The sequence below is a fragment of the Mastomys coucha genome, unplaced genomic scaffold, assembly GCF_008632895.1.
Source record: "Mastomys coucha isolate ucsf_1 unplaced genomic scaffold, UCSF_Mcou_1 pScaffold14, whole genome shotgun sequence".
NCBI lineage: Eukaryota > Metazoa > Chordata > Mammalia > Rodentia > Muridae > Mastomys > Mastomys coucha.
Window position 1 is genome coordinate 98,398,259 of NW_022196896.1, and position 24,689 is coordinate 98,422,947.

General features: G+C 42.4%; 1 protein-coding gene across 3 annotated transcripts in view; it reads left to right on the forward strand.

Annotated features, from left to right (window-relative positions):
- Xrcc5 (X-ray repair cross complementing 5) overlaps nucleotides 1–24,689 on the forward strand; it is a 91,693-nt gene that overhangs the window by 61,376 nt on the left and 5,628 nt on the right. For all 3 annotated transcript variants that reach the window (XM_031367893.1, XM_031367895.1, XM_031367894.1), the window contains 3 exons: nucleotides 15,299–15,408; nucleotides 17,176–17,272; nucleotides 17,523–17,590. In XM_031367893.1, the coding sequence (XP_031223753.1) occupies nucleotides 15,299–15,408; nucleotides 17,176–17,272; nucleotides 17,523–17,590 (275 nt within the window). The remainder of the gene's footprint in view (nucleotides 1–15,298; nucleotides 15,409–17,175; nucleotides 17,273–17,522; nucleotides 17,591–24,689) is intronic.

Sequence of the window (24,689 nt, forward strand, 5' to 3'; positions counted from 1 at the left end):
CCTGGGATTACAGGGCATCCTCCCTGGCCTGGGATTACAGGGCATCCTTCCTGGCCTGGGATTACAGGTTGTACTCCCTGGCCTGGGATTACAGGGCATCCTCCCTGGCCTGGGATTACAGGGCATCCTCCCTGGCCTGGGATTACAGGGCATCCTCCCTGGCCTGGGATTATAGGGTATCCTTCCTGGCCTGGGATTACACGGCATCCTCCCTGGCCTGGGATTACAGGGCATCCTCCTGGCCTGGGATTACATGGCATCCTCCCTGGCCTGGGATTACAGGGCATCCTCCTGGCCTGGGATTACAGGGCATCCTCCCTGGCCTTTTCACGTGGATCCCAGGACTCAAACTCAAGCTCTCACAGCACACCCTTCATTAGCTTCTATTAAACTATTTGCCCAGCTCCTAAAAACCTCTCTCCTTCCATTGGCCTTTACAGCCAAACATTCAGTCTAAACAGTTCCTCAGCTGGGCATCCTAAATTGTGTGTTGTGAACTTTTTTTTTTTTTTAACATTTTCTGGCATCTTTCATGATTTTTTTCTTTTTCGATCCCTGGGTCATTTTAAAGTGTTTGTATTATTTGTTTGGTTTTGCCTTTTGAATCAGGCTCTCATTATGTAGTTCAGGCTGCCCTTGAACCTACTATATCCTATGTACCAGTATGGCCTTGAACTCATTTCTTTTTCCCTCAGCCTTCCAGGTTCTGGGATTACAGATGCGTGCCCTTATGCCAAGCAATAAATGTATTTTGAATTTTTCAAATATTGAGAACTTTCTGTCATGATTAAAAAGCATTAGGAATAGTGTTGGGCCTTTTCCTGAGACCTTCCATGGCTTACCGCACAGTTTCCTCTGACACGTTCTCTGTGGCCTGACACGGCGTGCGTATTCTGCTGCCCTTAGCTGAAGGGTTCTGGGAGTGTGAGTTTGGCTGATCATTTGTTCTGATGCATGCCTTTGTTGATTTTCTGTCTAATGCTGTTCTGTGAAAGTTATTCACCCTGAGAGCTTTTGAGCTAGTGAGACCTTTGCAATCTTTGTCACTTCCTAAGAGACAGAAATGAATTTCTACACGACACCAAAAAGAAAACCTGGTCACAGGGTATTATCATTTTAGAAAACGAACTCAGATATACTTGTTACAAGGTTATTCTTGCTTTTAGAACCCTCTACCTCTCAAAAAGAATTAGTTCATAGTGTTAAGAGATAAGGCTACTCTGGGTAGGAAATATTACATAGATTACAGAATTTCTTAGAGCATGAAGGTCATTCCTTTCGAGAAACAAATGGAATTTTAATGACAGTAGATATTTTAGTGTGTCAGTTCTCACACCAATGTTTATAATTGGCAAAATGTATTGGTTTGTTACTCCTTTCCTCTGTGCTTTCTTTTATGCCACTTTTATTAAGCTCATCTTTATCTCGTTCAATTACTTATCGTATATACTGAAAAGACAATATATATGGAATAATCTAGGATGTATTATCCCATAAATTGTTCCATTTCTTTTCTTTTCAATATATTTAAAAACTTTTTTTTTTTTTTTGGTTTTTCGAGATAGGGTTTTTCTGTGTAGCCCTGACTGTCCTGGAACTCACTCTGTAGACCAGGCTGGCCTCGAACTCAGAAATCCACCTGCCTCTGCCTCCCAAGTGCTGCAATTAAAGGCTTGTACCACCATCGCCCAGCCAAAAACATTTATTAAAAAATTTTTACATGCATATGTGTGAATGCCGTGTATGCATAAGTAGGTACCTGCAGAGACCAGTAAAGAGGGTCAGATCCTGGAGCTGGAGTTACAGACAGGTGTGAGCTGCCATATGGGTGCTGCGAGTTGAACCTGGGTCATCTGCAAGAGTAACCAGTGCTCTTAACCATTGATCCCTCTTTTTTGCACCCTAAAATAGATTTTTGAGGGATTGGAGGTGGTTCAGAGCCGTCTGTAACTGCAGTTCCGGAGTGTCCTACTCCATTTTCTGGCTTTCCTGGATATGAGGAAGGCACGAAGTACACATACATATAGGAAGCAGAAAGCTTGTGCGCGCGCGCACACACACACACATAGACACACTCACACACACACACAGAGAAAAAGACAACCAAAAATTAATAAAATTATTTTAAAAATAATTTTTGAATTGATACTTAAAATTTGAACATATTAATGAGGTAGTATGATATTAAAAATGTTTAAAATGACTTATAATGACTTTTATTTGTATAAGTATTTTGCCTGCAGGTGCATTAGAAAATACATATGGAATAATGTAGGCTGCATTACAAGTGTGCCTGGTACCTGAGGAGGTCAGAAGATGGTGTTGGGCTCCCTGGAAGTTATAGATGGTTGTAAGACAGTCTAGACTTAGAGACTGTGTAGACTAGGCTAGTTGGAGTGTCTGTGGGGGACTATCTTGATTATGTTAACTAGGTGGGAAGACTTGCCCACTGTGGTGACACCATTCCCTACACTGAGAATTCTGGACTGTGTTAGCGTAGAGAAATCTAGCTAAGGACAAAAATATATTCATTAATTTATTGCTTTCTTCCCTTGAGTGTGGATGTGTAGTATGACTTACCGCTTCAAGTTCTTGTAGCCTTGACTTCCACACTGAAGGAATTGTCACCTGAATTGTGAGCAAAGTAAACCCTTTCCCCCCAAGTTGTTTTTGCCAGGGTAATTTATCATAGCAACAGGAAAAGAAACAAAAGCTAGTGTGTCTACATATAATTATGATCATATTAGACATGCCTCAACCTCCTGTATTTCCATATAGTTTCTTCCATAGCTTATTCTTTGTGGACTTTCTTAATCCATTGAACGTCATTGAAACTGTTTCCATTTTTGTAAAATTAAAAAGTGTTCTAGATTGTCCATTTCCTTAAGTGAATAGCAAGCACCAAATGATACAGTGTGTTATTTTAAATTAAAGGAACTTCAAGAAAGCACTTTCATTCCATGCGGCTTCAGAGGATCAAACCAGTCAGACTTGGATCACTTACTTGTTCCTGGACTTAGCATGGGTTTGTTGAATGTCTTCTGTGAGCCAGTTATAATGGTGAGACAGAGATAGTTAGGAAAGAAATGCTTTGCATGCCCCGCAGTGATTAGCACCTAGTAGTTTCCTAGTGCTCCTGGAGCAGAGTAGGACAAATTGAATGACTTAAAGCGACAGAAGCTTGTTTCAAATTCATGGCCTCTTTTTCTTTAGTTGTTGTTGTCAATGCTTGTGTGTATGTTTGTGTGTTTAGACTGTATACTGTTAGTCATATGCATGTTTTCAGGGCTGACCATTTGGTATTGGATAACTAGTTCTATGCTGACCATTTGCTATTGGATAACTAGTTCTATGCTGATCATTTGGTATTGGATAACTAGTTCTATGGCTGACCATTTGGTATTGGATAACTAGTTCTATGCTGACCATTTGCTATTGGATAACTAGTTCTATGCTGACCATTTGCTATTGGATAACTAGTTCTATGCTGACCATTTGGTATTGGATAACCAGTTCTATGCTCTTCCCGAGGCACGATTGCTTCTTGTACAGCTCCTCTGACACTTTTAGGAGACGTGATCTCACAGCCAACTTCCTGTTCCTCTGGCTCTTACAATCTTTTTTCCCCCTCTTCAGAAACAATCCCTGAGCCTTAGGTACAGGATTTGTAGATGTATTTTTGGATACTTACATTCTGTAAATAACATTGATCAATTAAAAACAACAACAACAACAACAACGAAGATTGATCTGACCATTCTGGAGACTGGAAGCCTAAAATCAATGCTTGGCAAATTTGGCTTCTTTTGAGGACTTGAGGGGAATATGTTTAGTGGCTCTTGTGTAGCTTTCGGTGACACCTGGCTGTCCTTGGTGTTTTTGGCTTATGATATATTACTGCAGTTTCTGCTTTCTTCTACTATGGAATTCATCATATGTATTCGTATCTTATTTTGCTGTTGCTTTATAAGAAGTCCTGTCATATCAGATTGGAGCCCACTCTAGTGACCTCATCTTAATTATGTCTCCAAGGGTCTTATTTCCAAGTAAGGTCACATTGTCAGGTTCTAAAATGGACATGAATTTTGGGAGAAATCTATCCAGCTGATTAGAGTATTGTAAAGGGAGATTATACAGAATGATAGGACTAGGCCTTCTGTAGTAAGAGATTCTGTGAGGGGTCAGAGACCTCACTGCTGTGGAAGGAAGGGTCCAGTGAGTGTTCACTGTGTTTGCAGGCAGGAACAGTGTGCTCCTCTAAAGCAGAATGTGCACGGCTCCCCTTCAGGAAAGCTGGTGTGGTTCCTGGAGGACAGAAGCCTGACAGGTATCACAGAGGTCTGGATCTTCAGGAAACCACTGAAGAGTGATGAGCAGGAGGGGATCTGATTGACCTGTGTCTTATCCCTCCATGAGAGAGGTAGACATGGTGGAGGCAGGTGATTGGAAGGTACCAGGTTAAATCGTCATGGTGCGTGGAGGGAGGGTGTGGGGGGAAAGCAAGGATTAATGAGAAGAAGCCAGATCCTTGATGGAGTTTGAAAGTACGGTTGGCAGTTTTGCTGGTCGCTTCTGGGAGAAGGAAGGGTGGCTCCCAAGATTTTTGCCTCAAGTATCTAGAAGGAATTGCCATGGATGAGAACAGAGTGACATATGAAGTTGGTTAACAGATCTGGACTTAAATACTTCTGGGGGAAGTGACCACAGAATCGATCTATAAAGACATGCGGCTGGACGTGATCCTTCAGCAGGGGAGGAGTGCTGGGAAGATGTTATGTAGTAGAGGGAAGGCAGCTGAATGAGTCCAGGTGCAGGTGAACAACAGGTTGAGAAGTGTCCAAGGGTACATCATAAAGGTTGGCTAAGAGGGCCCCAAAGTACCCTGAACGTCTTCTAGTGTCTGTGGTGTTAGTGGCACCTCCCCCAAATATATTTTTGTTATTTTTGTCCCTTTACTGTCTGACTGTTTCAGACCACTTCAGAATCACTTTAAGTTCTCTTCATTTCTAAATTCATTCTCTCAGATCTCTTTCTATCCTAACTACCACTGTGCTATTTCAAGCTGTTATTATTTCACCACTGGTCAGATTCAGCATCCTCTATTAGTTATCCATAAAGTCCTTATCTTCAGTCTAGCCCATGCGTTTGTACAGATTTAACTTAGAGTATGGCAGGTTAACCACTTTTAATCATGAGCCATATCTTTGAAATCAGTCCACCATCTAAGACTTGCTGCCATGCTACCACTCTGACACATCATTCTCATGACCTCTTCTGTGAAACCTATACTCAAACAGTATTTCCAGCGATCCCTTCCTGATGTGAACTTTCTTTTCTGTCTATGCTTGCTCATGCTATTCTATCTGAAAAAAAAAATCAGTTATCTTTTCCCAGACTTACTTCTGAAAATGCCTGTGCTGTCAGAGCCTATAGGTAGCAATGTCTAGTCATTGTTTCCTTATAACATAAATCATTATATGGTAATGTTGTTAGTGAGTCCACCACCAGTGAGACAAAATGAGTAAAATATTTTCCTCTGCTCTCTGTATACTGCCAGGCACGCAGGGTGAGCTACATTGCTCGTGTTTTTATAACAGACAAGAGCTTGGAAGTAACAAAAATTTGAATTTTTGAGTTGTACCAGAGTTTTTTCTTTATTTCATCAGTTTCCAAATTCTAAACCCAAGAAAGAAGAAATAGAATATATTAGTTACTTTCCTCACTGCAGTGACACAATACTTGACAAAAGCATCTTGCAGAAGAAATTCTTTATTTTGGCTCACGGTTTGTAGGGAGGCTGTCCTTAGTAGTAGGGAAACCATGGGGGCAGGATGTGAGGTAGCTGCTCACACAGCAGTCACAGCTGGGAGTCAGAGAGACACGAATGCTGGTTCTCTGCTTGTTTTCTTTTATTGTCGGTCTAGGACCCAGCCCTGAGACACTGTCTGTGTTAGTCAATGTTCTGTTACTGTGAAGGGAGAGACACCATGACCACAGCAACTTTTATAGAGGGAAACATTTCATTGGGGAGTGGCTTACAGGTTCAGATCTTTAGTCCATTATCATCATGGTGGGAAACATGGTGGCACGCAGGCAGACACGGTGCTGGAGTGATAGCTGAGAGTTCTACAACTTGATCCCCAGGCAGCAGGAAGAGAAAGAGACACTGGGCCTGGCTTGAGCATTGGGAACCTCAGAGCCCACTCCAGTGACACACTTCTTCTAACAAGGCCACACCTACTCTGACAAGGCCAGACTTCCTAATAGTGCCACTCCCTAGTGACCAAGCATAGGAGCCCGTGGGGCCATTCCTGTTCAAACCACCACAACTGCTCACATTGAAGGTGGATCTTCCTCTGCAGCTAAACTCAGGGAAGCCCCTCAGAGGTACAACAGAGGTGTCTTTCCTAGGTGATTCCAAGTCTAGGAGAGTTGGCAAAGAAGGTTAACCACATAGAGAGATACAGCTTTTCTATATTCAAACTCTAGATATCAAATATTCTTCAATAGAAAGTGTAAATGGGAGAAAAAGGAGAAGATCTAAGGAGTTCTTAAGGGAAGGTCCTGTATTAACAAAGAGTGTTAATGGAGTTCTAGAGGACTTATTTAGAATGTGGTTTTCTAAAGTGTCTAGTAGTGATATTTCAGGAGTGACTCAGATTCTTGATGCGTGGTGTAAACGTGTGCGGCGCCTGCCTCTGGTATGCACACGGCACCTTTCTCTGCTGGCTGCCTGTGGAGACTGACTCATCACTCACTCTGTATTGTCAACTGAGACAGGAATTTCAATTTCATTCAATTACCAAGTTTTAATTGGATCCCTTTGCCAGATTGGTCTCCTGTTCCAGACTGTCTCCTCTCAGATATCCTGTTACTATGGCTACTTGGTTCCTTCTGCTTCATCCCTGATGTCATCCCAGCAGTAGTGGATGACATCAACATCTACTCAGGTAGACGCCAGACAGTTACTGCAAAACACTGTTGTCATCTCACATCTGCTTTCTTCTTCCTGCCCATCTGGAATAGGATCAAACCATAGTGGTAAGGCTCTTAATTTCTCCATATCTCTTTTACTTAGTAACTTTTGCCAAGTGTTAGAGTTCTAGGACCTTAGGAACTGTGGAAGCCATCTTTCTCTTCCCTTCCCGCCTCTCATCAAGCCCAGTGCAATCTTTTAGGAGTATGGCATATACTGTACATAAGCATATAGTGTATAGTTTACATAAATGAGCCAAAGAAATCTCTTAACAAGAAAGTCAACCTTTGGTTTCTTTCTTAGGTTGGTGTGATTTTTTTTTTTCTTCAAATATATTCTACTTTTTGGAGCTGGAGAAAATCATTTTAGAGAGAAGATAGTCTTTGTTCTGTATTGCACTGCTATGTTGCTATGTTTCTTGTATTGATGACCTTTACGCTTTCTGGGAAATGTTCAGTGGGCTTTTAATGTTTAATGTTTTAATGTTTAACGTGTGTTTAATGGGAAAAAAAAGCAAGCAAAATCATAAGATGCTATGGAGTTCATCCATTGACCATGAAATTTAAAAATTTCCTTCTGCCCTAGGAGGATATCTGATCTTAAAACCAAACTGTTTAAGATGAGGAATATTTATCCATTTAGATTTTAAAATGATATGTTGTTATGCTTTTTAACATGTGGTTGAGTTCACAGCCTTATGACTTAACTGGATGCCATTTTTCTAGTTTCTTCTTAGCTCACACTACCATTTTTATTCTCCAGAGTAAGCTAAGGTCAAGAGGCCTTCAGTGTCTTCCTTCCTCGTAGCTTCAGAAGCAGGGCTCACAATTAACACAAATAAAAACAAAAATAAAATGAGAGAGATGTCATAGTCCCTAGGACTAGAATCTGACAATAATGGCTTTGTGTTTACTCTGCTCCCTGTGCCTGCGGTTTTAATTTAACACATCAATGAAAAGACAGCATTTAAAAAGGGAGGGAACACCCAGCAGGACTCGCTTTTATTAGTGCAATTTGTAAGAAATTACTGCATTTAATGAGAAAATCGTTAAGCATGAAAAAAACGGGCTGTGATGGACCTTGTGGAGCTTAGAGGGTGAGATTTTAATTGAGTTTTTTACTTATTGGAAAGAGATGGTGATAATGATGATGTTGTTGTTAATAATAATAATAATAATAATAATAATAATAATAATAATAATAATAATAATTATTATTCTATCTGGGCTGCACCTTTTCTATTGAGTTGGTCAGCACTCTGTATTCTTAGTTCTGCTTCCCTGCTACCCAGCATGCATAGTGTGACGGTGGAGACCCTTGTGTACCTGTGGACCCTTTTTCTCTTTCTGTGAGGAAGCACTGTGCTAACTGGAGGCTTACGAGTCAGAGCCCTGCAGAACAGTTCCTAAGGGGCAAAGGGCAAGTGATGTGTACCTCACTGCTGCGTGAACAGGCAATTTCAAAGGCCATTTTCAGGCTCATAAACTTTATGCTTTTTTGTAGTTCTGTGTCATTTGATTTCTTTTTCCCCAATAAGAATATTCACTAGAACTTGTAAAAATGGAAGCAAGGAGCACAGACATCCAAGGAAAAGTTCTTGGAATCTTAGGATAAGAAAGAAATAAAGTGTGTGTGTGGGGGGAGGGGGGCACAGAGAGATGGCTCATCAGTTAGAGCACTGACTGCTCTTCCAGAGGTCCTAAGTTCAATTCCCAGGAACCACATGGTGGCTCACAACCATCTGTATTGGGATTTGATGCCCTCTTCTGGTATGTCTAAAGACAGAGACAGTGTACTCATATAAATAAAATAAATCCTAAAAAGAAAGAATCAGCCTATCTCTTGTTGTTTAGAAAAAAAGTATTTAAAATACCTTCTTTTTGTACTTAGCTATCCAGTTTGAGCCCCGTGAGGACATGGGTCCTATGGGAGTTGCTCAGTTGCTTGTAGGACCTCCTGTGTATTTCCGCAATCATGTGCTGATGTGGTAGGTAACTGCTGCCGTGTCCTCCCATACTAAATATGATAAAAAAGGAAATGTATGCCACTTAGATAAAGATGTTACAATTAGTAAAACTAATGGTTGTTATACAGCGCTGCTTCTATAGAGTAAAACATAAAAAAAAACCAAAAAAGCAAATATCTAGTAAAAGCTTCAGATACGCTGGTGAACCTTTTCAGCCACTTAATTGGGTTTTGTTGTGTCATTAGAGAGGAAAGAGAAAATGTTGCAAAGGCTGTCTTCTTTTATCATTTATATTAAATAATACCTTGTTCATACGCAGTTCTCCTGGAAGTATCCAGTTCAGACAATGGGGCAGTCATTTTTGTAACCTCATGATAAGGCACGCACCAGGTGGCCCTGTAGATCTAAACCTCACTCTACCCCTGTACGCATTGCATGGTCAAGACCTGGGAGGCCGAGGTGTCCCCCTGCCATTCACCTTTCCCATTCTCCTAGGTCTACAGACTTCTGCAGGGTTCAGTCAAAGGGAAGCTGTGGCAGGAAATTGGTATGGGGATTGGCAGAGGGAAAGGGAAATGTCAGAGTATGTCCTTCCCTGTGATGGGCAGCATCTCTGGTCCTTCTTGGCTCTGCCTCCAGTTACCCTATATTCTCTGTTCTTTTTGCAACATGGTACAAGGTGCTAAAGACTGCTTGCCTGCTGCCTTACAGGACATTCTCAGTTGCCTTCATAGCTCTTCATCCTGAGAGTAAGGACGGCTTGAGGTACATCGCCTGTGGTAACCATTCAGAGTGACTTCTTTCCTTCCGGCTAATAAACTCCTAAGCTCTACCCACAGCAGCTGATTCACATCCTAGAGCAGTGGTTCTAAATCTTCCTGACGCTGTGAGCCTTTAACACAGTTCCTCATGTTGTGCTGACCCCCAACCGTAACATTATTTAGTTGCAACTTGATAACTGTAAATTTGGTACTGTTATGAATCATAATATAAATCTCTGGGTTTTCTGATGGTCTTAGGTGACCCCTGTGAAAGGGTTGTTTGGCCCCCAAAGGGGTTGTGCCTCACAGGTTGAGAACTGCTGCCCTCAAGAGAAACAAAAAGGAAGCCATTTTGTGATCCATCTCATTTTGGCTGCCTGTTGTAAAATCTACACCACAGACTCCCTTTTTATTATCAAGCACATATCCTTTCCAACTTTCTGGCTAGAAGCAGGGGTTGTAATTTACATGTCGATTTAATTGGTGACAGACTCTTTGCCTAGAGTTTTATCTGCTGATGAGCGTTGCTCCTTTTTATTCTGTACTAGTGGCCTAACATTTTGTTTATTTGATTTCAATTGTTACATTTTTATTGTTGCCTTATAATTTTGAAAAATAAAGATACCATTCTCACTAGGAATATAAATCTGTTCTTACCATTTAAAAATGATTTAGCTACTGATACCTGTAAAATGAACAGGAAGCAAACGTCCCATGAGGCGATGAGGCAGGAAGGGAAATTCAGTAGGGCGACATCCTGAATGATGCTTGGGTCCAATAAAACCATTCAGGATGCTGTCAGGATTTGTAATGTATGGCATGTGATCGAGGAGAGAGCCTGCTGCTTTTTTTTTGCTATTGGATAAGAAGAAAACCCATAGTTACTTTCTTTCATTTGAATGAAAATGTCTTTATAGGTCAGAGGTAAGGAGCAGGCTAGGTTGTGGCCCCAGATGTGCTGGCCCTTGTTACCATGTGCTGAGAAGGAGGGTAGTCTGTTGTTGAAGACTTGCGGTCATCTCAAATGTTTTTTTGTAGAGGGAAGGTATACATTTCAGATAAAACAAGAGAAGTCTATCGTTTTCCTCTGATGGAACGCATCTGAGTCTAGACATCCTTTGAATGTGACACGGTTGCATGGCTCGTTTCACTTATGAACAAGATCTGGATTAAGCCCATGAACAGCCTGAATCTAGAATAGATATCCATGAAGCCTCTGATAGAAATGAAGGCCTGTAGTATCCTAAGATGGATACTTCTTCCAGGGGCCATTTTTTATAATTGCTACTAATAAGTGTTGAGTCACTGAAGAACATTTTGGTGCATTATAATTGGATCTGTGACTTATGGAGTATGGAGACTGTCTCATAGCCCTGTTACTGCTGGAGAAGCAGCGAAAAGCACCTGGTGATCAGCATCTCCTTCATACAGCAGAACAGGGGAGCTAAAGGCATAAACCAGCTAGGAAGAAATGCTGCTTTTTCCCAGTCATTTTTTTTTTTTTTTGCAGCTTACTTTATTATGGCAAGGAAATGGACCCTGTCCCCAAATGTTGGATGGGAAGTCTCTTGTCCACATCTCTTCTAATATTCAGTATGCAAAGCATTATCCACCACAGCTATGCCCTGATGTTAAATGGTTCATTATAGTCAGTGAACCACAGAATTGTCTGGGTAAAGGGGCAGAATTCAGAATCAGGGGCAAGATGCACAGGCTGTCTGACTGCCTGCTTCTAGAAGGACAAAAACCCAGTCCTTTGTCTTCGTTGGATTGTTGGAAGGTCAGTGTGTTTATGTACCTGAGTTTCTCAACCTTGCAGGGGGAAAGGACAAGGCAGTCTGACAGGTGTATATGAAAGACAACATCTGAATAGGTTCTCAGGTTCTGAGAACACCATTCTCAAATGTAAATGGGATGCCAAGACGCCTTCATTCTCTGTGTAGCGTCTTCACCACATCACCATTGCACACGGACAGTTGGCTTTGGTATTTGCCAACTTTATTTGAGGGTGGGTATTTTCTCTGTAAACCGGTCTCTGTCTCTCTAATGCTTGTAAGTGTATGTTTGTGAGTAGAGTCTGTATGAGTGTATTCTTTCATATTTCAGGATAAGCAGGTAAGGAAATTGTGGTTTTTGTGAAACAGCTCAGTATCTCTTCTTTTCATTGTTTAATGGGCTCCTGTGCTAGATGACATAATCTTTTATCACTTGATCCTTTGTGGTTTTGTGTTTCTTTGTAGATTTTTTTCCCGTGTGTGTGTGTGTGTGTGTGTGTGTGTGTGTTCGTGCGTGCGCACGCGGTTGCAGGGGCAGGCACACTGTGGTGCTTGTGTAGAGGACAACTTGTAGGAATTGATTCTCTCAGTTTATCTTGTGGGTTCCAGAGACTGAACTCGGATCATCAGGCTTGGTGGCCAGTGCCCTTACCCACTGAGCCATCCACTGGCCCTTTCATAGCTTTTTCATAAACATTTGGGCGCTGATTCTCTCTCTTCTTTACTTCTCGTGTTAATATCCACGCTCCAAGTCCTGGTTTGTGTGCTCTTGCTGACTTCCTTCCTTCTTCTGTCCATTTTTAAATAGTGTCCTTCCCAAGCCCTTGGCCTTGAACCTTTCTAATTCTATTCTTTCCCAGGAGCCAGCTCCACCCTCATCACAAATATGAATGTTCTTGATGCTTCCTCCGGCCAGTGTTTCCTGTCCAATTCTGACTCCTTGTTCTTCCCTTACTCTTACCCAGTCACTCCAGGCACTTTCCCACCTCTGGTCTCTGTCTTTGTCTCTGTCTATTTCTGTCTCTCTGTCTCTGTCTCTCTCTGCCTCTCTTTCTCTCTCTGTATCTCTCTCTCCACTCGTGTGTGTGTGTGTGTGTGTGTGTGTGTGTGTGTGTGTGTGTGTGTGTGTAGAGGACAGAGGGTCAATGTGGGGTGTCTCCCTCTACTCTTCACCTTACTTCTGAGATAGTGCCTTTCACTTAGCCTGGAATCCACCAGTTTAAATCGGCTAGACTACCTTGCCAAGATGCCCTGGGATCCTTTTTAATAGTGGTGCTGGAGAGCTGAACTCATGTCCTGGTGTTGTGAGCACTCTCTACTAAACCTGGGTTGCTGGAGAGAAAAGCCAACTGTTGGAAGAAAGCCAACTTTCATTGCTCAGTTCACTGCTGATACCATCTGTAATCACCAAAATGTGAAAATATTCAGCCATGCACAAATTTTTTTTCAGAGAAGTTAATATGATTTCATAACATTCATAACCTTCTTCATATTTGTACCTAGTTGTTGTGGTTATTATTATTATCATCATTTTTATTTTTATTATTAGTGTGTGTATGTATTACATTCCCTGGTAGCCTGTTCAGTCCTCAGAGGGAAGGGACTTACCTTAAACTTAATCGAATCCTAGGGAACACAGCATCATGTATTGTACACAGTAGTTACACAATAAACATTAACTAGGACAAGCTGATGAAGTGGTTGCTAAGTGAAGCAAAGAGAAACAGTTATGCCATAGCTTCCTAAGACACTTCATTCTCATTTCAGAAGAAATGGAAGTCTTGGGGTATTTGGGATTAGTGTTCTTAACCTCTAAGGGAATTTATTTTTGCCTAGATAGATAATGCTGTGTAAACTTCCTATCAAACCGTCAGCAAAAGGAGGCTGTTGCGAGCTGTATTCGAAACACCAGACATTTGGTTACTTTGCCTTTGCAAGCTGAAAAGAGAGAGTGCTTTGTTTGCTTTGAGTTTCTTGTTGATGGTTCTCTCCTGCAAGATAATCAGAGATGTATTATTTACCTCCCTAAAAAGACTATCGGAACATGCTGTGTCTCCTTTGAATAGTATGTGGATATTAATTTACTGCCAGAGGACACATTGGGGGAGATTTCTGAAATTGCATAGGGAAGTGTTTCTTTAATCCTCAAATTTGTCAAATGCTTTATAATAATGGAGATCATAATCTCCGGGTTGGAAGGAGGAATGGAATGGTTCTTGGGGATATTTTTTCCTTCCTGAGAAATTGCTATATGAGAAAATGCTTCATTCGTTTTTTTTTTTCCTTTTAAATCCTTTCTGCTTTAAGGTCCTCCGGAAATGAGTAGATGGCACTGATTTAGGTCTTTTGTAAGGCGTTGCACAGTGTTCAGTTCTCTGATTCATAGAGTTAGTGGCCCTGAGCCCTCACGGTGACTCTTAAAAGCAGTTTGCTTTAATATTGCACTCTCACATACAATTTAAACAGAATGTTCAAATGAGGTCATGATTTGGGGAAATAGCAGCCGTAGGTACCTCGGCCATGCCTCAGAAGTTGTCAGGCAGCCAGACCAGGCAGTGTGTGTTTCCAGGGATGAAGGAGAGCATGCCTTTAGGCGCGATGTCCAGGTTCCATTCTGCTGAGGTCAAGGCATGTTTCCTCTGCTTTCCTCATACTGAAGGATCCTTCCTTCCTTTGTTTGTGAGGCAGCCACCAGTTTCAGCTTGCCTTGCAAACGATAACATTATTAATGTCCTTCTGCTTTCCAAGCCATTTATACGTTGCCTGCTAACAGCTATTGCTTATTAAGTATCCAGAGCTAGTGCAGTGCTGAGAAGCATGGGAAATATTCAGGTCCAGGAAGGGCACAGATACAGTAATGATCACTCATTCTAATGACGAATGTGGGCTGCTCTTTCCTAATGCGGTCTGGGATTGGCAAAAGGGAGGCTGCCCTTAGCTCGTTACTCTTCACTACTTGGCGCTGTTTGACAGTTACCCTAAGTCTCAGAGTTAGGGGAGAGACTGGACGATTAATTTCCTGTGAATATATTTGGGAAGGTAAAAACAAGATTTAAAATGAAGCAAGCAAATAAAAACAAAACAAACCATCTTGCTACAACCTACAGAAAGAATACTTAGCTATAATTCTAGGCACTAAAATTCTAGAAATTTAAATTTATTGCTTGACAAATAGTGTTACCAAATTTTTTTATTCAAAAGATATACTGTTTTTAATTATATGTATGCATGTGTCTGTAAGAGTATGCGCATGTGACTGCAGTGCCCACAGGAGCCAGAAGAGGGCATCAGCTTTCCTAGGTCTAGAGTTAGAGACTGTTGTGAGCTGCCCTATGTGGATGTCGGGGACAGAACTCTCAGCCTCTGGAAGAAAAGTGCTCATCACATGGTCTTAACTGCTGAGCTGTTCCTCTAACTCTTTACCAAATTTCTTTTTCTTTCTTTGATTTTTGTTTGTTTGTTTTGTTTTGTTTTTGTTTTTTGTTTCTTGAGACAGGGTTCCTTTGTGTAGCCCTGGCTGTCCTGAACTTGCTTTGTAGACCAGACTGGCCCCAAACTCAAATAGCTCTGCCTGCCTTTGTCTCCTGAGCACTGGGACAGAAGATGTTCAGCACCATGTCTAGCACCAAAGTTCTTAAATACTGACTTTTGAGATAGGATTTTACATGTCGTCCTCCCTAAAGAAACGTGGCTAGTATGCATGCAGATTCCGAGGCTCTCGAACAAGAGTTCACCCTTACAGCTGTGTACCAAGAACTGTACTATGTTCTCACAAACGTCCCCACACCTAAGAGAATAAATTTGTTGTTTTATATTCTAGCGAGTCTCCAGTTAATAAGTCGCATCGAACAGTTTTTGGATACCAATGAAACACTGTATTTTATGAAAAGTATGGAGTGCATCAAAGCATTTCGGATGGAAGCCATTCAGGTAACTGTGCTTACCCGTCTTGTACTCCAGCAGTTGTCACAGGGCAGGGACACACAGCATCCCACAGATAAGCCTAGGTTTCAGAAAGCATCATCCTCACTGTGAGTGGTATAGTATGCCGAGTGGAAATGACTAAACTTGCCAGTCATTATCATCTCTCGGGAGGAGGGGAGGTAGGGGTGGTGGGGCAGTTCATCCCTCAGAGTTAGTTTTTTATGACACTAGTGTACAAGCTTCATGCCCCTACTTAAAGAACCGAGAAAAGCTCCATTGTAACTTCTGGTAGTTCTGTCATTATAAAGGATAAACTAACTCTTTTAAGAAAATTGATGAAAGATGTATTATGAGCATGAGTGCCAAGAGGGATTTACAGAGTCAGGCTAGGTATATGAATGCCAGGAAGAGACAAAGAACCCTACACACAGCAGTAGTCTCCAGTGCTAGAGGTGGGTTTTCTCCATTTTGTTAGGAACTTTTAGAAAACGCTTATGGGCCTTTTTTCCCTCTAAGCAAGAAGTGAGCCAAGTTGAAATTGAAGGTATATTTTTAAAGTTGGCACGGTTGTTGAGTATGTTTTTGTGTAGGTGCTGATTAAATATTTGCTGAATGAACAAATACTTGAATAATTTAGGTGCTTACAAAGAATGACAGGAAAATGAGAAAATGGCTGAAATTAGAACAACAGGCTCAGAAGTAGATGATCCAAATCCTCCACAGATTAAAAACAAGAAAATTTTGGAAATGCAGAACCAAGAATAGGCTAAGGGTGGCCCAGGTGAGTGCCCTGCTCCCATCTCGGGTGGCCAAAGTGAAGGAAGGCTAGGACTGTTCTCTCAGCAGCCCATGTGGACGAGACCCTGTGCTTCATCTGCATCACATAGCCAAGAAGAGAGCAGGGTGGAAGAGGAGCAAAAGAGGCCGGAGACAGACTGCTCCTCTTCGTGAAAACCCGTGCTAAGAGTAAAATTAGTTTTTTAAAAGAACATGAAATTCATCTAAACAAACAAAATACCAAGTGGATCTTTGCTCCCTAAAGACCTTTCAAATTCTCGGATACACAATAGCATATATTTTTCCTTTCCTTCCCCTGTGAGTAGTCTCCCTGATTATTGTCAGGGTCTCGTAGTCCATACTGGCTTAGAACTCGCAATACAGCTGAGGCTGGCCTTGAACTCCTCATTCCCTTTCCTCCATTTCTCCTGTGATAGAATGTTCCAGGGAGCCAAGATGAACATGTTTCCTAACTTAAAAAATATTTTAAAAATGACATACAGAAATATTTATAATTGAAATAATCAACTGAAATATACTTTAAAATTACTCAAGTTGTGAGATGCAGGGGTATAGACAGATCAAGATTGGTTAAGGTACTGCTGGGTTACTGCAGCTCAGTGGTAGAGCACTGAGCAGCGTGCGTGAGGGCCTATGGTCAGTCTCTGGTAATCACAAAACAATACAAAGATAGATAAATTGACAAGTCTTGAAATCAAATGATCAGTGCATGAGCATCCAATAAACTGTTGTTTTGTTTGAAATTGCCCACGCTGAAAGCTAAAAATAAAGTTCTAAGCTGCCAAGGTCTCTGCGGCTCCCAGCTCTGTGCCTTCTATGGATAGACAGCTCTCTGCCTCGCAAAGAGCAGGGCAGTGGGAGCTGCTAGTTTCCAGTTACTGAAGTGCACTCTTTCTGATGGATTCAAGTGCAGCACGTTGGTTGAAGGATGTTTGCTTGCCCTCACCTGCCTCTCGTTCTCCTGTCCACCCCCAGTTTTCAGAAGAGCAGCGCTTCAACAGTTTCCTGGAAGCCCTTCGAGAGAAAGTGGAAATTAAACAATTAAATCATTTCTGGGAAATTGTTGTTCAGGGTAAGGTGGTGTTTTTTTTTTCAAATATTTATGCTACTTAAAATATACATAAGAACTTTCCTTTTCTTTTAAGTTTTTCATTTCCGTGTGTGGTGTGAATGTATGTGTTTATGCATGTTTGTATGTATGGGGCGCTTGTGTGCGTGCGAGAGTGTGTGTGTGTGTTTGTGTGCATGTGTGTGCACATACATGTAGAAGCCTATGGTTGACTCTGGAAAGCATCTCTATTGTTCTCTACCTCACTTTTTAGATGGAGTTACTCTCATCACCAAAGATGAAGGCCCAGGAAGCTCTGTCACAGCTGAGGAAGCCACCAAGGTATTGAGAGCTAATCCCCTCCCTGTCTTTAGACGAGTTACCCCATGAGGGAGCTCCTAACTCAGCGTACCCATTCCTTACCAGCCAAGTCAACTGCCTCAGCTGCAGCTGTGCTCTTAGAACAGGCATGCAGCCTGCTCTTGTTCCCATGGTTGTGTCTCTAGAATCCACCTGTAGTCTTGGCTTCAGTAACTACGGAACCGTTAAACTTCACAGTGTATATCCTTAGCCCAGGTCCTAGTACAGGCTGTGACGGTCCACTCTCCCACCCCTCTCTTTCCCATCTTAAATTTTTGTTTAAATGGCATTTTAGATCTCTCTCTCTCTCTCTCTCTCTCTCTCTCTGTGTGTGTAGTGGGGTGGGCTACATGCAGTGGTTCATGGCTGTGGCACACGGCACATGCATGGATGTCTGAAACAACTGCAGGCATTGGTCGTCTCCTTGTCATATGGGTTCCAGGGGTTGAACTCAGTCTGTCAGACTTGATGGTAAACACATTGATTCATTGGCTGCACCCTCCCAATCTGGCTAAACAGCAAAGGTTGGTGACCAGAGCTCCATGGTAGAGAAATCAGCTAAAATAGCATGCACGAGGCACTGGATTTGTTCCCTTGCACTAAAAACAAAACAAAGATAGAGACCTTTCCAGAGATTTTGCTGGTTTGAGACAGGTCTCAGGAATGATTTGGTTTTGGTTTTAAAGCTATTCTTTGTGAATATATTGTGGAGCTAGTAGAGAAAGACTCCTAGTCTAGCACTGGGAATAGTCAAGTGTTTTCAGTGGACAAAGAGAAAGAGAGAGAGAGAGAGAGAGAGAGAGAGAGAGAGAGAGAGAGAGAGAGAGAGAGAGAGAGAGAGACAGAAATGCCATTTAAACAAAAATTTAAGATGGGAAAGAGAGGGGTGGGAGAGTGGACCATCACAGCCTGTACTAGGACCTGGGCTAAGAAGGAAAAACACTGAAGTTTAACGGTTCCGTAGTTACTGAAGCCAAGACTACAAGGTGGATTCTAGAGACACAACCATGGGAACAAGAGCAGGCTGCATGCCTGTTCTAAGAGTGCAGCTGCAGCTGAGGCAGTTGACTTGGCTGGTAAGGAATGGGTACGCTGAGTTAGGAGCTCCCTAACTCACATATACAGAACCTACATATAGAGAACCCACAGCTTTTGATTGGCATACTTGTTAGGCTAAGGCCTCCTTGTTTGATGTATTGAATATTAAATCTGACTCAGCTGTCAGTCAAATATATGTAGCTATTTAGTTCAGTAATTCTTCTTCTTTGTACTTCAAGGTTGTAATGAAATTTTTATGAAATTAAATTGAGTAGTTCAGGGTACAAAACAGGGTTTCTAACACCCTGCTTCAGTTGCAGACCCAGGCTGACCTAGTTTCACTAGCAGAGGACCTGGCAGCTGGCAGTAGACTGAGCTGTGGCATCACAGTCACTTGGCTTGGGTACTAGCACTCTGACCCCTAGGCGCTCAAATGGTCAGTTCTGGGTGCATAAGGCCCTGATGAAGACTCAGCGGTAACCACAGTGGTAAAGGAGAACTTGTCCTGGGGCTGGAGAGCCAGGAATGACAGGGACAAGACTGGGAATGTTCATTATTTATCTCCCTTCAGGCCAAATGCCAGGAATTTTCAACATTAGACAGGAACCAAAGTATTATGTGGGAGAGAAGTTAGCTAGCAGTAATCAAGAATTTTTACTAAGTATTTTGATTTGAAAAATTTTTTTCTTGTTTATGTATTTATTTTTGTTTGTTTGTTTGTTTAATTTTTTTGAGTCAGAGTCTATAGCCTAGGCTAGCTTTGATCTCCTCATATAGCTAAGGAATGCCTTGAACTTGAAAACAAAATCAATCTCTTTCTCGCTGTCTCTCTCTCTCTCTGAATGTGTGTGTGTGTGTGTACACTTGTGTGTTCATGTGAGTACAGGCACACTCATGCTATGACATGGGTGTGGTGGTCAGAGGACAACCTTGGGTGTCATCCTTGTCCTCCTTCTCGACGTTGCCTGTGACAGTGTCACTGGCCCACAAGTTTCTGGGGCTTCTGCTCTTCCTCCTTCCCACCTCACTGTAGGAACCCTGGGATGTGCACTACAGCCTCCAGTTTTCACACGCCTTCTTAGGATCCATATGCAGGTCTTCATGCTTACGCAACACATGCCTTTCCCACTGAGCCATCTCCTCAGCTTGGCCTTGAATTCTGACCTTGCTGCCTCTATCTTCCCAGTGCTCAGATTACGGGTGTACATCCCCACACTGGTGTCTGCAGTGCTGGGAATTGAACCCAGGGCCTTGCACTGGCTGGGGAAGCCCTCTACCACCTCAGCCATACTGCATAAGTCTTTATTAATGAACAGGCATGGACCTGCCCTTGAGAATGGAGATCATAGGGCTCAGAAGAATGCTCTGCCATCTCAGTGCTCCACAATGCCTGGAGGCACTTCTACCACAGTAGGTACCAAGTGCCATGGGCTTGAGAGTGTCACTCACATGTTCGGCTTTATTTCCATTTGTCACTTTATATTGCTATAATCAATTGGTGACCTCCTCAAAGAAATACCATTAGAATAGAGGATGAGAGGGAGAGAGGAGAGAGAAAGAGAGAGAGGGAGAGAGAGAAAGAGAGAGAGAGAGAAAGAGAGAGAGAGAGAGAAAGATTGTATCTGTTTAATCCAGACCTTATAAAAAGAAGGAAAAATTAAAAAGTGACCTGTATTAGGAAAATGTCAATCATTGCATTGTATTATCCTATAATTTGATGTTTTTATAAAGGAGAGAGCACTCTTAAGTTTTTCAGGTTGTCTGCCTCCATTTGCAGACACACACAAGCTGAGTGGGTATAGGCTTTTTATGCCAAGCCTAGCCTGGGAGGACCTCAAACCATACACTGGTAAAGACAGGTACTTTGATTATCTTTGTCCATCTTGATAGTGGGTGCTGGCTGCCACTGACCCATGACCTTATAAAGTTAAGATAACAGAGTGTATCCCTTCAGAAGCAAAGGCTGTCTCAAGATAACATCATTAATGGAAAAAAAATTATCTCTTGTCAATCTCTGTTCTCCACAGATGTTAAGTCTCATCTGGACACATCTATGCAAATTAAAGGGAGTTGGGTCCCGCCTCTCACCACTGGTACAGTGTCTTGTCCAGTACAGAAAGGACTTTAAGGAACCTGATGTGTCATTCATGACTTTCACCTGATTGGATGAGGCTTACTAACATTATCAAGGGTGTTCTTAAAGTCAGCTTTTATAAATGTTATCTTACCTACAAAACACCATCACAGCCACATCCAGACAGCATTTGACAGGACAGCTGGGCTTCAGGCCTAGGGAGTAGAGCTCTGCCAATCAGTTCTTGCTAAACATAGTAAGTTCACGTATGAGTTAATTCTAATCATTATGCATTATGGAAATCTGTCGTCTTGGTAAGATTGACCACATATTCTAGCTTTTACAGAAAGTGCGGAATGCTGATGTTCGAAAGGTAGGCTTTCCTCCCAGCAACACATCTTAGCCAAAAATATCACATCTCAGTGAATATGGAGTTAGTGAAGGGAGGAATCTGAAAGACAACACTTTCAGATTGTGTGAGACTTGTTCTGTCTTGCACGCGTGTGGTATCTTCTTTCAGAGTAAAAGCACAGAGCCTACACCTCAGGAGTTTTCATGGCTGATGATTAAGCTTTAGTGGGAAATGTCAGCTAATTATTAAGGATAAGGTAGAGTCCTTAGATGATTCTAGTATCACGAGAACTGGTTCGGTTGCGGTTTAAGACAACTCTGGGGACGTCCCCATCTTTGAGTAGAGGTAGCATAGTGACAACAGGTGGGGGAAGCTCTTCTCCTGTCACTCGCTGCCTGGTGCCTTCTTGTGTGTTGAGCAGTGTTTCACTACCGTAAAACTCCACTTTATGTCAGTTGAGAAGCCAGGCAATGCAGCTGAATTCATGGAGTATGAACTCTGCAAGGCTCTTCGGTATGCGTCGTCTCATAGCCACTGCAGAAGTACGTTGTGCATTGGCCCTGCAGATTCCATTTTGCATCAAGAAAACACCATTTTCTTCCTTTTTTTCACATTTTTAGTGCTTCTACCAATTTAATATTTTTATGCACATGTGTGTATGTATATATGTGAGTGTAGTATATGTATATACTTGTATGTAGGGTGCATGTGCCTGTGCATACATGGAGGCCTTTCAGATTTAAGATATCCTGCTCTGTCATGTCCCCCTGAGAAAGAGACTGTCATGATTTTGCTGTGATAAAACACCATAGCAGAAAGCAACATAGGAGTGAAAGGGTTTATTTGACTTCCACTTCCTTCCAGGTTGGCTTAGATCTCACAGCGATCCACCTGCCTCTGGATTAAAGGCGCATACTACCACACACAACAAGCTTGGTGATTTTTACATTTCAGCTTAAGACAGACCATACATGTAGGAAACATTCACAAGCATCATGTGTGTTCAACTTGATGTATTCTTTGTTTTTTTGTTTTTTTGTTTTTGTTTTTGTTTTTCAAGACAGGGTTTCTCTGTGTAGCCTTGGCTGTCTTGGAACTCACTCTGTAGACCAGGCTGGCCTCGAACTCAGAAATCCGCCTGCCTCTGGGAGTACTGGGATCAAAGGCATGCGCCACCACTGCCCAGCAACTTGATGGATTCTTACATATCATATACCTGAATGTCTGTTGCCCGAAAGGTTCTCCAGTGCCCTCCCAGACAGAACCTCACATCTCCTGCATAACCACTACTAAATGTCGTGGGAGCCCCTTTGTCTGCTCCTGGCCCTCACAGGCTTGGGGTCAGGCCCTTTGTGATTTCCTCCTGATACTCTGCCTGTGTTCTGCCTGGGCAGCATCCCTGGTAACGACTCTACCTTAGTTCAATCCTTTCTCCTGATGACAGGCATTTGGTTTGTTTGGAGATTTTGACATTTGCAGATGAAGACATGGTAGAAATTCTAGTACACACTTGCATATAATTTGCGTTTCCATTTCCATAAGCATCTGTGCCTACCTTTGTTCACCTGAGGCTAAGCACAGACGTGTGAGTTAGAGGAGGTGTTTGGAATAATTAGTTTTAAGATAGCCAAGTCCTCGCCCAGGGCTCCTAACCAGTGGGGCTAACATCCTGGCCATGTTTTTCACACTGGGCTGCATAGTTCCTCTGCTGCAGTTTATCTTTATGAACGAAATAAGCTGTTTATGTCATTTTAGGCAACCTTGTTGTTTTCTAGGCCAGAGTTCCTGTAACCCAGGCTGGCTTTAACTTGCTTACAGTAAGGGGTGACCTTGAGCTCCTGATCCCCCTTTCTTCATCTCATGATTGAACTACCACATCTGGCTTTGTTTTGTTTGTTTTTCTTTCTTCCTTTCTTTCTTCCTTTCTTCCTTTCTTTCTTCCTTTCTTCCTTTCTTTCTTCCTTTCTTCCTTCCTTCCTTTCTTTCTTTCTTTCTTTCTTTCTTTCTTTCTTTCTTTCTTTTTTTTTTGAGACAGGGTTTCTCTGTGTAGCCCTGACTGTCCTGGAACTCACTCTGTAGACCAGGCTGGCCTTGAATTCAGAAATCTGCCTGCCTCTTCCTCCCAAGTGCTGGGATTAAAGGTGTGCGCCACCATTGCACAGCTTGTTTCTTTTCTTGACTTTTGTTGCTGTAGTGTCAGGGATTGGACTCAGGGCTTTATGTATGCTAGACAATCCCTGTACTACTACTGATATTTTTGAAGGATCTGTAGTCACTGGATAGTGCCCAGTAAAAGTCTCGGTAGTTTGTTTTGAGACAAAAATCTCACTTTATGGTCCAGGCTAGCCTAGAACTCCCTGTGTACACTGGTTGGTTTGGGACTCCCAGCAATCCACTTGCCTCAGTCTCCTAGTGCTGGTGTTGCCTCAGCCTCCTAGTGCTGGTGTTGCTTGTGTGAGCTGCCACATCCATGTGTTTTTAATATGGCTTTCACTAAAGTTCTGATTGTTAGCTTTTAGTCTTAATGGAGGGATAGGACTAGCAGTATGTATGCAGGGGTTATTGATTCCAGTTCTCTGAATGCGGCCAGCTGAGTCTGGTGTGCTTAGTGGTAGTACTGTTTATTCAGTTTATAACGATCTTTAGACAAGGAGGCTCTTTGTGGTAACGCCAAGTAAACGACGGTGGTTTGAGGAAGGGGAAAGCATGTCACCCAGGTGTCCATTCTGGGTTTTCTCCACTTCAGCATTATTGCAAAGGGAAAGAGCAACAAAAGACAGGAGTGACTCTTACCCCTTTCTGCTGCGATCTGAGAAGTTGGTTCTTTGATAAAGCAAGCTGGTCCTTGAGTGCTGGCTCTCTAGCTTGCCTGTCACTGCACAGACTAGAAATTACTTGCTGTTAAAATTGATGAGGAGAGACAACACCCAGAGGAAGCTCCACTCCCAGGCGCTCTGACACACCCAGGATCAGAGGTAAGCAGGAACCAACATCTGTCCCAACACTGGGAGTAACTGGGACCAGCGGGACCAGGCACACAGGAACTCCGCCAGCCCAGTCTGTCTGGGTTAGTGTTCTTAGCAGACCTTGGGCACAAGCTGTGCAGCCAGTCCCACAACACACAGAGAAAGCCACACTCCCAGGTGATCTAACAAGCCCAGGATCCCAGGATCCCAGAACCACAGGATCGCAGAGACAGCTTGACTCTGAGGAGTTCTGACACAACCAGGATCACAGGAAGGACAGACTCCAGTCCGATTTAGCAAAGGGAGGTAGCACTAGAGTTAACCAGATGGCGGGGGGCAAACGTAAGAAAATAAACAACACAAACCAAGATCACTTGCCATCATCATAACCCAATTCTCCCACCATAGCAAGTCCTGAACACACCATCACACCGGAAACACAAGATTCAGATCTAAAATCATCATCATGATGATGATATAGGACCTTAAGAAAGACATAAATAGCACCCTCAAAGAAATACAGGAGAACACAGGGAAAGAGCTAGAAGCTCTGAAAGAGGAAACACAAAAATCCCTTAACTATAGGAAAACACAATCAAACAGGTGAAGGAAATGAGCAAAACCATCCAGAATCTGAAAATGGAAATAGAA